At 34.7% G+C, this 13,878-nt stretch overlaps 1 protein-coding gene across 3 annotated transcripts in view; it reads left to right on the forward strand.

The window, feature by feature from the left end:
- Nucleotides 1-13,878, forward strand: part of LOC149529190 (putative LRR receptor-like serine/threonine-protein kinase At1g56140) — a 130,791-nt gene that overhangs the window by 96,767 nt on the left and 20,146 nt on the right. For all 3 annotated transcript variants that reach the window (XM_089811645.1, XM_089811646.1, XM_089811647.1), the window contains exons 14-16: nucleotides 5,113-5,178; nucleotides 5,433-5,477; nucleotides 5,649-5,698. In XM_089811645.1, the coding sequence (XP_089667771.1) occupies nucleotides 5,113-5,178; nucleotides 5,433-5,477; nucleotides 5,649-5,698 (161 nt within the window). The remainder of the gene's footprint in view (nucleotides 1-5,112; nucleotides 5,179-5,432; nucleotides 5,478-5,648; nucleotides 5,699-13,878) is intronic.

The following is a 13,878-nucleotide window of genomic DNA, read 5'->3' on the forward strand; positions in this document are numbered from 1 at the left end:
TGATGATATAAATCAATCCTTTATAACTTCTACTTGTATAAACATCATAAAAGTAAAATACCTGTTACCAATAGATGTTTGAATGCACAACTTATCTTGACATCTTGTGGAGAAAAGAAACATTGTCAGGGGCTTAACCTCCCAACCTTGGACCCTTAATTATCCCCACACAATCTCATCTACAAAAGGCCCTCCCTACCCGGAAATAGACAGGGAACACCTTGCCCAACTGTTGGGCATCCTGGTACCATAGTGTCAACCCACCACTCAACTAGTCATCAAGAACTAAACATTGGACTACCATGAGTTGACTTAGTTTGAACTCTTTTAATTTACTTGCTTATTGGTTACTGATTTTTATTTCTCTTATCATGCAAGGATGTACTTGAGGGTTTAATGAGTATCAACACACACCCTCATCTCGACCATATTGGTCTTCCTAGATGAATGCTTGGGTAATTTGCCTCTACACACACACACACACACACACACACACCTAGGTCAATGGCTGCAACAAAAGATATATATTACTTGTCTTTCATAAGAGTACTGAAAACATTCTTTATTCGCAGTCAATGCATTCTAGACGAGAAATATGGTTCTTTCTAATTTGATTCATTAACACATGGATGGTGTACTTATCTCAAAGTTATATTGACGATACCCTTGTACAATTCGGCTCTCTTAAATAGAGATCAAAAGAATACTTACACATACTTGCAGTTAGCACTTTTCTTATATTATACAAATAAACAAAAGTGGAGGAAATCCGCGGGTTTGTAATCATTCCATTTCCTGGACTTAGTATTGATATTGTTTCCTTCATTTAACAGACCAAACTGTTTAATTTATTGCTTGAATTTAGAATAGCACAAGAAGATCAATTATAAACATGACGTGAGAGTATCTAGCTTGACTCAAGCTCAATCTCGTGGTCAATCAATGTTGGAGATGGGAGCTTGTTATCCCGTGCATCAATGAAAGAATAACTTTGTCTTGGGAATGGAAGCTGGTAGTATGAGCAATAAATCATACACACTCAATGCAGCACAGACATACATTCTGATTCGGATTGAAACAATAGCTTTGTAAATATGAAACTTCCCCGCAAGTAGGAGTATTGAAGAGCAGCAAGCTAGAGATGGGGGATAAAATAAGAATCCCATCATAAGCATAGATAAAAGGCTCATTGCTATGTATGTTCGGTTACACAAGAAAAGTTGAGGTGGCTAGGAGTTACAACAAAGCCATCTGTTCACGTGGCTATCATATTTAAAAGGCCATCTCCAAAATTAATTAAGTCCGATGGAAGAAGAAAGAAATATAGAGGGCCACTGAAGGCAAAAATAATAATCAAGACCCTCGTCAAAGGTGAAAGAAATAATAATATTGTCTTAGTATATAACACCATGGTATCTATAGATACCTATATATGTGTGTATGTATGTATATACATGTACATGTGTAAAACCCCAATTATATATTTCTTACATATATGCCAAATATCAAGTATGCATATACATCCTTATATATATAAAATAGGTTTACATATGTACACATATAGATGTATGTACATGTATAGATATTTAGGTATCATGACATCAATATGATAAGACATGCTTATGCACCAAGAGGCTCCAACAACACAATTACAAAGGTACAAACTTGGTCAAATTTCAATTCATGCTTAGTGATTTCTTTTATTATTAAATGATATATATAATCTAACAGGTTAGCTAATGGTCGTCCAATGTACACTCTTGCTTGTCTAACCATTTTCCTTTAGCCATTGTGGTTCATGACTCGTACCTATTTGCCTAGTGATGATGGTGCTCCGCATGTCCGATTCCTTTCTGGCAATGCTTCTCCACTTCAACGTGCTCCTGTAGAAAATAATTTTTCCATGAGAATATCATATTTCTCACTATAATCACAATTAGTATAACAAATTATTATTCATAAATTATCATAATGGCTAACCACCATATTACTTCATCTTTCCAAGATTTCAAGATCACAATAATAACGATTAACTTACATGTCATCCTCGTATGAAATTATAATGATGAACCAACTTAACATTTCATATGATCATAAATAATTTTACCTATCAACTGACCTCACATGGAATCTCAACGGCTATATGGACGTTTTTAAATTGAGCCAAAAATTGGGATGAAAGAGATTATGTGATATTTTATTTATATTTCAAATTATGAATATATGTTATTACGTCGAAACCATTTCCTTTTTGGAAGAGCACGATGAAAGGGGGAGTGTTGCCAAAATGAGAGTTAGGAATGGGACACCAAAACCCATTGTCAAACCATGATCTATGATATCTAACCACCTGGATCAAGGATGAAACAACTAGACAAACAAGAATGTACAAAGGATGACCATGAGCTAATCCGTTAAATTATAACATTATAAAAAATCAAATAAGAAAGATCACCTTCATTATGTGGACTATCTCAGTATATCTTGCAAATTCTATCATGTTAGTATAATAATATCATGTCTATACTCCTACTTGTGTGGGTATAAAACATGTACGTATGTACAGACACACACACGTATGTAAATCTCTTATTTAGCATATACATACATACATACATATACATGTTAAGGCTACTCAAACAAGCATGAATATAAAGGGGCAACATTAATATATAAAGGCATGAATGAAGATTTTTGTTGCCACCACCCTTATTCTTTTGTTTTGAACCTTGGCAATGGTTTATTTATTTTCCTTGAGCTACCACCTTTTTCATATCTCTTTTATGGCATGGAGGTATATGTTAAGTTTCTTTTTATTCAACTCTGAATTAGAAGGCCTGTGCAAACACTTTGCCACCTCAATCATTCTTGCGTAACTGAGCATGCACGTGGGTGTCTCTTTGCTTATCTTGCTCGCTTCATTAAGGGTGCATTATATACATTGCTTCTCACCCCTCTTGGGAAGTTCTTCTATGAATTTTACTTTCACAGTAATTCGTTCTTGTTCATGCAATGTTTTCTTTGCTCTTTCCAAGCAATAGTGTGATCATAATCGACGACTGTCTCTGAATTAGCCGGGCCTATGAGATAGTCCAACATTCCTTATACTAGACAAAATTGAAAGCTTTGGTAGCACAGGCAGGTAGCATATACCTAACTCCATCACATTCATATTTCCAAATCGCGCTTATCGATCTTAGGTCATGCATTAAATTTTAAATACTGTTTATCGTGCTTAAGTCATGCATTTTGAACTTGCCGTCTTGCCTCATAGAGAGGGCTTCTGTAAACATTTTTCCTTGGAATCCACAATCAGAATGTTTCAACTTGAGTATTCTTCTTTCTATTGAACTATCTGGTTGTGAAAAGACCTTGCCTGTGATAGCATTTTGAATGTGATAACATGTATGTTTTTCTATCAAAGAGTGCTAACTCATATAGAGAATGGTCAATATATATCTGAGATGTGGTGGTACTCCATATGATAAAGAAATAATCAGAATGAAAGCTTAACTCATTTATGATGCCATAGGCCAGAACTGACATGAAAGATGGCATTGTATATCCTCTATGAACTCGATATCACATAAGAGACCTCCCTAGAATTCATCCATGAGGACTGGCATGGTCGAGATGAAGGGAGAGAGTGAGAATAATCCTGTAATGAAAAGTGAATATAATCAATAACAACACTCAACATTTAGTAACTAAGTTAGCTCATGGAAATCCTTTGTGTAAATTTCTTGTTAAGTTGAGCAGTGGTTGATTAGGCATCTATGTTGCCCATCTGAAATCCTTGGCCAAGGTAGGTTAATGGCATGATTACCGCTGTGATCACTAGAGGTCAGAGTGCTAGTAGGTAGAAGATAGGTTGATTAGATAGTGTCCACGACCTCGACAGCTGACTATCTGACTCTCTAATAGCAGGATGCTTAGTGGTAGGACAGGGGTGTCCCAAGCCTACTCCTAGGGTAGGGAGGGCCTTTCTCAATGGAGATTGCATGGGGATACTTAAGGTCCATGTTTGGGATGTTAAATCCATGGCAATGCTTCTCCTTTAGATGCCAAGGCTTGCACAACACAGGGACATCAACATCTTCTTATTCTTTGGTATCTACTTCATGTTTTCATATTTTCAATTGATGTAAATATTTTTATGTATTTTAAATTATGTATTTCTTACTTCTAGATGTCGAGAAATTAGATCTATGAATTGCAAGTGAAATGGTAGTTTTAACTGAATTTCTTGTGAACCTAATAGTTGAAATGATAATTAGTTCCTAGTTATTTGGAAATATAATTTATGGTTAATTTGTATTTTCCCTTTCATGTGAAAGAGTAGAATAACTGATATTACTGCAACTCTTTTCATTCAGCTAAGACTGTGATGTTGTTTCATTTATTTAATGGTTAAATAGTTTTCAGAAAATTAGTATGTTACAGAAGTAGCTTGACTTTGTATTAAAATTATCATAAATTACATTTAGAATATATTTCTACCTAGTATAGGATGTAAGAGAGTAGATTTCCATAGGCCATAATCATTATGTTTAGCTTTTGGATTTATTGTGTAAAATTTTAGATTGCATCACCGTTTCAGGTTACACCTTGTGATCCATCATCAGGTTCATGAACTGTAATCCAAAATGTTGATTCAATCAAAATTTTACATGGTAAATCCAGAAGCTTAACATAATAGCATAGGATGTATCAAACAATTTCATAAATATACAGGTTGATAACCAAAATTGGTACGAAGCTATTTAAGCCCTCTGACAACAATTGTTTCCTTGGGTGAAAACATTTTGTCTTGCTTTAGGAGATCTTACTCATGTTTTCAGTGTATTAAGATCTGTCAAACACCCGTTATCTCATATCTTATTCTTTCATAGAAGACGAATCTGCTGTTTTCTCTGTCTGTTTCTTATGTTTTGAAATTGGATCATTGTGTTGATGTCAAAATACTAAGTTTTTTTGTAATTATAGATAAACTAGGCATGTGTGAACAGAAATCCCATACTTTGGTCTTTATTTTTTTTGTTTTGTTCAATGTCACTTTTGAATTTTACTTATAATTTGTACTAATTTTAGTATTGACCTCCTATGCACCAGAGATCTTTCTTACAATCAGTTTACAGGAACTCTTCCAACCTGGTTTGATGACACAAATTTAAAAGTGTAAGTCAAAAGGGAGCGGATGCTTTTAGTGAACCAAGTCATCAATTGCACCTTCTCAAGCATTTTAGAAATAGATTTGATAGATCTCAACTATCCTGCTGCTTTTCATCTATTTATACAATTACGTACTCTCTTATTTCTTATATGAGCATCCTTTGTTCAATAAATGTGTCTCTTATTTGGAGATATATTCATTAAGGTTCTTTCTGTCCGTTTTATTGAATAACATACAAAATTTAGTTTTGTCCGTGCAGAAATCTGGTAGGAAATTACTTGGAAATAAATGGGATAAATAATGGGTAAGAAATTCGCTCCATTGTTGTAATATATTAGTGAAGAGTAACAATGAGAATATTAATCGAACATTATGATCCCAGTAGTTCATATTCTACTACATGAAGGGAAATACTGCAATCTTCTTCTTCTTTAATATGATAAATTCAAGTCAATGGGAATGTTGTTGACTGCAGACTGGCTTGCCTCCAACGGACTTTTCCTTGTAATAAAGGAGCTCCACACTGTAAGTTATCCAAGTTTTTAAGTATAGCCAAGTGCAAAGTTGTTTTTATTAATAATAATAGTAACAAAATTACTACAATTTATGCCAAAGCCTTGTAGTAAGAAAAAGTTTTTTTAGTAATAATGATAGTAACAAAATTACTACAATTTATGCCGAAGACTTGCACTAAGAAAAAGATGATAATATCAAACTTCAAACCAGTCCTTGGAGACTATAGGACTAAAGCCAGGGAGAACAAAAAATGGAGCAGATAGCACAATTCATTGAAATCAAATGCAAGGCCAAATAAAGAGGAGAGAGATTAAAATGTACAAGATACCAGAAGAAACAAAATCCAACTTTAACAGATTAGAAATTCTTGGAATTTATTTTTCTTGGTAAATTTTTAAGCTATGTTGTTAAATTTGATAATGGAAACGGTATTTCATATCCCCTATGAGATCTTTCAATCTTTATATTGCCCAGATGTCATTTCATTTCCAGAATTTAGCACAGAGAATATATCAGATAATCACTGACCCAAGTAATACCACATCTTAGCACAGATTCAGAAATCTTCTTCCGAATATCATTAATTAGACAGAGAATCAGAAGATAAAGCTTCCAGACTAGCAACGATAAGTTTATTACGTCCTGCACAATAGGGAGGACTCTGCCCAAACATCTGTCAAACTTCGCAGCAGTTGATAACCACCATCATAAGTAATGAACCATTGATAAAATGAAGCTGTTTTCAGATCATAACATGTGCCATGATTGTTACAGCCAAGAGTTATGGCACACAAACTCTACACCATCTATTGGCCAGTCAGAGAAGCAAAGGAAAGTCTTTCTTCAACCTGGCTAGAACCAGCAAAATAGCCGTCCTTTGATGTGTCCAGCCAGTAACTGGTACAACCAATATAGCATCAATACAAATTTGTCGATGTCATGTTTAGGCGTTTATTAGTTCGCGAAATAAACTTTATATCTACGTCTCCAGTGATATGGTTCCAGATTGCGTTGTAAGCCACGTGCCGTTTGCAAATACCTTCACACCTGTATTCTCATAATACCTTCGTACGGCTTGAACTAGTTCTTTTCTGCTTTAGATCTTCTCAAAGAAAAACGTCCAAGATATACTTCAATGGAACGGCATAACCATGAGACAACCATTACATTCGCGGAAATCTTTATTTAAAATTTATCAATCTTCATGCCACGGCAATCATCGGGCCAAAATAATGTTTAACGTCAAGGTTTGAATAGACAATCAAAAGTCGCCCAAATACCATTCACCGGAAACATACTCTCGGCGAAGGACTCTATAAATTAATTCAAATCAAGCCGTCTCCTCAAAAAGTCGACCTGCTAATATTTAATTTCAATCTAGGTGTACGGCTGGGAGATGTGAAATAATAATATTTCCAATCATTCAACTTTTCAAATACTTCATTCCAGACGGCAGGAAGATGTTAATCGGGATCCACAATACTATGGGATGTTGAGGATATAAAATATTCAGATATCTTTGAATCCCACACCGAGCTATGTAATTAAACTGATAACCTTTACCATTAATATTCAGAAATATAAAATTTTCAGAAAACAATATGTTTAACTTAATTCAGCGTCCACATATGTCACGTTTGAATTTCGAACATCTACAAATACACACAATAGTGGAGTCTGAGGGAATGCGCTTGTCAAAAAGATTAGTTTCGTGAAGGGTTTCGTCTTCAGGAATTCAATTCTTCAAACCAAAATAATATCTGAACATGTTCTGAAAAACCCTCCCCATCTTTAATAGCATTCTCCAGGAAAACTGTTGGCCTTCATAAGCCTGTCTCTTGGCATTCCATTTATTTGCCTTTTAAATCTTAAGTGACTTTTATTTTAATTCTGATCGATATAAAAAATCACTTTGATTGCTTTATTAAATAATTAAATTAAGTTGTCATTATGTTTCAACTACTGTTTATAAATTATTATTTAATTAATTTTTTTTCAATTATTTAACTAATTTCTAATGTCTCAAAAAAGGACATTACAAGGTACATGGGAACAATATGCAGGTAAGCAAAATATTCATCTACTTATTTATTTGCAGTCTTAAAGACAAAATTATGCTCAAAATAGTAAAATATCATATTGAATGCAAATGCTGAACAAATGTATGTCCCTACCAATATACGTCAACAAACTTATGAAGTCTTCACAAGCATTACATCATCATAAAAAATTGATGGATATGGTATCAATCAAGAATTAATGCTTTAATGGACTAGGAACAATTGTGGCAATATTCAATGCTAATGGACATAATCACAAACACTTCCAAATCTGTGTAATGACCAAATGTTGAACCAAACTTCTGCCCAGATCAATAATACAACCCTAGAAAAGGCAGTAGTACAATTTGATAAAAGACTTGTATGGTCAAAATAAATGTCATAAACTTCAATTATGGATGTAAATCTTAAGATTCCTGTAGCATATGGTATTGAAATACAAAGGAACTACTGAAAGCTAGAAAATAACACAAAATTACCCTGTTGGCTGCACCTTCACATCGACTTCACAAATAATGTCATAAATGAGATCTTCTATGTTATCCCAAGTTTTTAGGATAGGGACAACAGCGAGGGGGGACATGTTTCCAAGTCCCTATTTTTCTTCAGTTATTTTTGGTGATAGCTTGGGGATGACAAAGGGAAAGATTAATAAAAATTAGGGAAAAAATATATAGGGAAATTTTAAATATTCATACGATTACATGGATAAAATATGTCCAAGGAAAACAAATTACTATTTAGCAAAACTCAAACCTTAATTCAAACAGCTTTCATAATTTATTGTCAATACATGTCATATTACCAAATAGCATATAGTTTAACAACAAAATGTCCGAAGATTTCAATTACCATATGAAAATACAAAAAAGAAAACAAAAGGAAAGTGCACTTCTGCCCCTAAGTTTCATCTCTCAACATTGTATCAAAATCAGTGTCCTTCAAGGTTTTGCCATTGTGAAGGTCTTCCACATCCAATGAATGCCTCTACTGCCTCCTCGTTAATCTTGGTAGCATGTTCACAATCAAAACCCCATTATAAAGTTGGAGTCTACTGATACTCTAAAGTCTGACATACATGAAGTGGAGTCGATTGAGGAGTGAAACCATCATCAATATGCACTAGTTTTGATGATGAAATATATATCCTAGTTGGTTTGGTGATCTTACAGAGGAATCACACTAATTATCATGGAGTTCAGAGTTCGAGGTTTCAAGAAGCAACAAAAATATGAAGGTATTTTGATGATTGATTATTGTTATTTTTGTAGAAATTTTTGGTGGTTTGAGTGCTTTTCATTCATATATCAAACTAGTGAAACAGTTGCCTAGGGCAGGTGATGCCCTTTTTGCATGCTAAGGCTAGAGGATTTGATGAATTTTCATTATTATCTAGCCAATATCATTTTAGGAGCCAGGAGATCAATTTCCAAGCATTTTTCAGTGACTTTTTGCAGCGATTGAGCAATTAAGGGGTTCAAACCATGGCAGGTTGTACCTGTTGACTATGGTTATTGTAGGGGGGTCTATAATGCATGGTTGTTTAATTTTTGGACATTTTTCTGTCTTAAGGTGGTGTACAGAGTCCAAACTATATCAAAGTTTACTGGTGATACCCATGGTTGAATCAGGCTTAAGAGATGCATTTGTGAAGAAACTGGTCCTACTCTTACTTTAATGTTTCAGACTTCTAGTGTAAAAAACATTCATTTTCTGTAAATTGCTTCCCTTGAAAGCCTATATAGGGCTGCTCTATAGTGCGCAAGAGCTTGGGAAGTTGTTAGGCAACTTTGCGGTAGGGTCTTGACAGATAGATTGTGTTGTGCAGACCTGCAAATTCCTACTTTTGAATGGTAGCAATATTTCTCAGCTTGTACTGTACTGAAACTTATTATTATTCTTTTCCTCTTTGTTTCTGTGGGTTGTGTGGGAGCTGTATTTTTAAATTCAAGTTGACTATTGCATTTGTTGGGCATTGCAATTGGAACGATCTGAGTTTCTATTTGCTGCCCTTTGTTTTTGTGCCTTGGCCTTCACTCAGTTTGTTTCAGAGTGGTTTTGGCATTGGTTTCCTGTTCCTTTTGGTTTGTTGCTTCTCTCCAGCATGGTGTACTCCTGACCAACCTTGTCGTGGATCCTCAGACAGTCTATTGTTGTGGCCAATCCTGCCTATCATGGATCCTCCTACTCTTGTAGGGTTTGCCACTATTCTCACTTACCAGTGACTGATAGAGTGTATTACTAAACTTGAATTACAGAATGCATGCCTTAAAAGTAACTATGATTCTCTATCTGCAAAACTTACAGAATAGCAAGCTCTGATTGACTCCAATTCTCTATAGATCTCAGACCTCCCTGCTAAACTTTTATGTGCTACCTCTGAAACCGCAGGCCTCAAGGAAGCTGTGAACTCTAGCACATTATAGGCTTTTGATATCAAGGATATCATTAACAAGCAAATAGAGCTAGACAGTAAACATAATTCTCAGAAAATGGACAGTGAACAACAGCTTAAAACCTGGGCTTCTCTCTAACACAACAACAACACCACGCCTGTCTTCGGGGTTGAGGAGTTAGTGTAGGCCAAATTGGCAGACGATAGAGCTCGGAGGTCCAGGGAGCTTAAATTGAAAGTTCATGGTCTTCCGCCACCCATTGTTAAGCCTTTTGATGCTGCCAACGCATTCCTTTGCAATCAGTTAGGCTGCTTGACATTTCTATTAACAGAGCTTGGATTTGATATGAATTGTTAGATTGTGTGTACTTCAGGCATGCGGAAAGTTTTTCCCTCTACCTTCAAAGATTTATCTCAATGAGGATCTTACTAAATCACAGGTTATTGAACTCAAGCAGGCCTATGCTCTTGTTGCCACTGCCTGCCAGGAGGGTAAGTAGGTAGTTACCTGCAGCCTTAATGTGGTTATCAAAGGCAATCCTCCACTTGGTTGGGACTTTAGGCCTGCTTCCCATGCCAAATGACGCTCATTGGGTTGGGATGGGTTGGAGAGGCCATGCGACTCTTTAACCGTTCACTGTTTGAATAGTAATGGTATTCTTTGGTCTTTGCTAGGTCTTTTTATGGATGTTGGTACTATGGATGTTATTTTTTTTATTGAGACACACGAGTCTTACTTATCTCGTTCTTGGTATTCCTGGGTATCAATCGCTCTCAGCTCATCGGGTTGAGGTCAGGTTTTCTCGGGGTCAAGGGGTCTGGTGGGTTCGCCTGCATCATCTGCGATCACCTAATCAGCATGATGAGTATTATGCATTCAAACATCTTTGCTAGGTTTTTTTGGGTCTTGTTGTCTTGCATTTTGTCACCATAGAATGTAGGTGATAGTATGAAACTTTTTCAAACTAATTTCGCATTTCTCTGAATTGAGTTTTCTATTTAATTGGCTAATGTTGATCGATTAATCAAATCCAATTCATGTAACAAATTCTTTAAATGAAGCCTTTTGTCAAGTCCTTTTCGTTTTTTTGTTTATCGAGCCTATGCTTGATTTTTGAGGCCTTGAATGTCCTTTTTTCCTTTTTTGAGTGTGTTTGTTGGGTTTTAGTCCTTTGGTTTTGCTCAAGTCATTGCTTTCGATTTTCCCTTCGGTTCGGTATATCTTAGAGCTTAATCAGAGTTGGAAATCAAAATATATGACCATTTTAGTGCCTAAAAAGTGGACTCTCTGGGTGCAACTGCACGAATTAAAAATATCATGTTATATTTTTGAATTGACATTCACTTTTTGAAAAATATAATATAAATTCACTTTATGTTATGTTTTTAAGTTACTCTATCATTTTTGATTTTTCACTTTAAGTAACTATACTACGCTTTATGTTATATTTTAAAGTTGGGTTACTTTTTAATTTTTCACTTAAGAGACCATATTAACCATATAGTTTGATTTAATTTTTTATTTTAAAATCAAATGCTCTAGAAAATATTACTTTTAAAATGATGTTTGCACATTGGATTTTTAATATGATAGTGTAAATGTTATTTATGGCCCATTTAATTAATATTTTATCTCATTCTTTAGACCCATTTGCATATTTAAAAAACATGTAAATGCATCTAGAGAGTGAGTTTTTGAATTAAAAGCATGTAAATGCCTTTATTCAAAATATGTAATGGCCTCCTAAGGATGAGCTAAGCATGTTGCATGTTTTCCAAATATGCATATGCACTCCAAGAGTGCATTCCACATGGTCAAGCATATTTTAAAATATGGACATACATCTTGAGAACCCATTTTTGCTTAAGATGCTTGTTTTAAAATTATATTTGGACATTATATTTTTAATATGATGGTGTAAATATTATTTATGACCCATCTAAGTAATATTTTATCAAAAATTAAATTTCCATGTGCTTCTTTGAGTACTTAAAGTTATGCATCTCATTCTCTAGACCCAATTGCATATTTTTAAAACATGCAAATGCATTTGGAGAATGAGCTTTTGAACTAAAGGCATGTGAATGCTTCTTATTCAAAATATGCAATGAACCTCAAGAATGAGCTACACAGAGAACATATTTTCAAAATATGCATATGCACTCCAAGAGTGCGTCCAACATGGGAAAGCACATATGCTTGTTTTAAAATATGCATATGCATCTTGGAACCCGTTTTTGCTCAAGATGCATATTTTTAAATGTGTATATGCACTCCAAGAGTGTGTTTTGGCTTAGAAAGTCCAAATGCATATTTTTAAACATGTAATAGCATTTAGAGAGTGCGTTTTGACATTAAATCCATGCATTGGCCTCTTAAGAACCCGTTTTTGGCTCCTAGGGCAAAAACATTTGTCATTGGCCATCAAGAACCCATTTTTGATGATTTCTCTTAGATTCTTCTATGGAATGACTTGAAATATTTCCATCAAGAGATGTTTTTCCATCCTCATGCATTCCCGTGCATTTGGCAACCTCATTCATGCTAAAATGTTTTATTTCAGCTCCTTTTGGAGCCACATTTTGAAGAAAAACACCCAGATTTGGGCCTTCAAATTCATGTTTTAGCCAAATAAGGAGTCGTTTTGGAGTCTTAACGATTCTAGATGACATTCGAAGACACGTTTTTACATTCTAAGGTAAAATTGATCCATGTAATGCCCTTTTAGAACCACGTTTTTTACCAAAACGGGTTTTCTTTCATGCATTTTGCCAAAAACGTTTTGTGTTTTGGATTTTATTGATCACGTTTTTGGGCACATACATGGAAAACACCTCTTTAGATGCTCATTTTGAATTCGTCATTGCAAGGTTGAAGAGGTCCAAGTTTGTTAGAGAATTTTTCAACATTGGAGTTTCTTTCTCTATTTTTGGCACACAATCATCAAGTGGACATTTTCCTTCTTGCTAGTTAAATTCATGCTTATCTTGCTGATTTTATGCAGGTATTGGCTTGATGCTTTACACTTGTTGATTTAGATGCCATGAAAAGTGCATTTTCCCTTTAAAAATGATGAAATGGTTCATTTTCATATTTTTGGTTTTTTCCCAAACTCCAAATTCGAATTTGCATATTGAAGTAGCTTGCTTGTTGACATGTTTGAGTCTTTTGCCAAAGGTATGTTTTCCCTTTGTGTTTGTTCTTGTGTTTTGCTTGTTTGCTTTTCAGTTTTTCTTCATTTTGAAGAAGTTGCAATTTCTTTCCCAAAACAAGAGCATCATTTCATTCCACCTCCGTCATTCCATGTCATAATGCTTCACATCTCATTCTTCACATGTGATTACATGTATTTCCATCTATCATCTACACATAAATGTAATCTCATTCTCCATTTTCATTTTCACTTATCTCACTTTCTGCACCCAATCACATGTCACGATTACATGAAATCTCCTTTACATGTAATTGCATCTTGAGAACCCACATTTGACCAAAAGGAACTTTTAAAAGGTCAAAAAATGTTATTTGCATGTATTACCATGTACTTGGACTTCACCTTTTCTTGGAGATATTTATAAAAGCTCACTTTGCCTTCCTTTCTTAGTGCACATTGCATCCATTACCTTCATATGTAATCACACTTCATTAACCAATTACATATAAGCTCATCTTTCATCTGCATTCACATGTCATCTCACTTTCCATTCTTGATTACATGTTGCATTTATATGTA

The sequence above is a fragment of the Cupressus sempervirens genome, chromosome 11 (assembly GCF_028749045.1).
Source record: "Cupressus sempervirens isolate cs-2001-9-10 chromosome 11, ASM2874904v1, whole genome shotgun sequence".
NCBI lineage: Eukaryota > Viridiplantae > Streptophyta > Pinopsida > Cupressales > Cupressaceae > Cupressus > Cupressus sempervirens.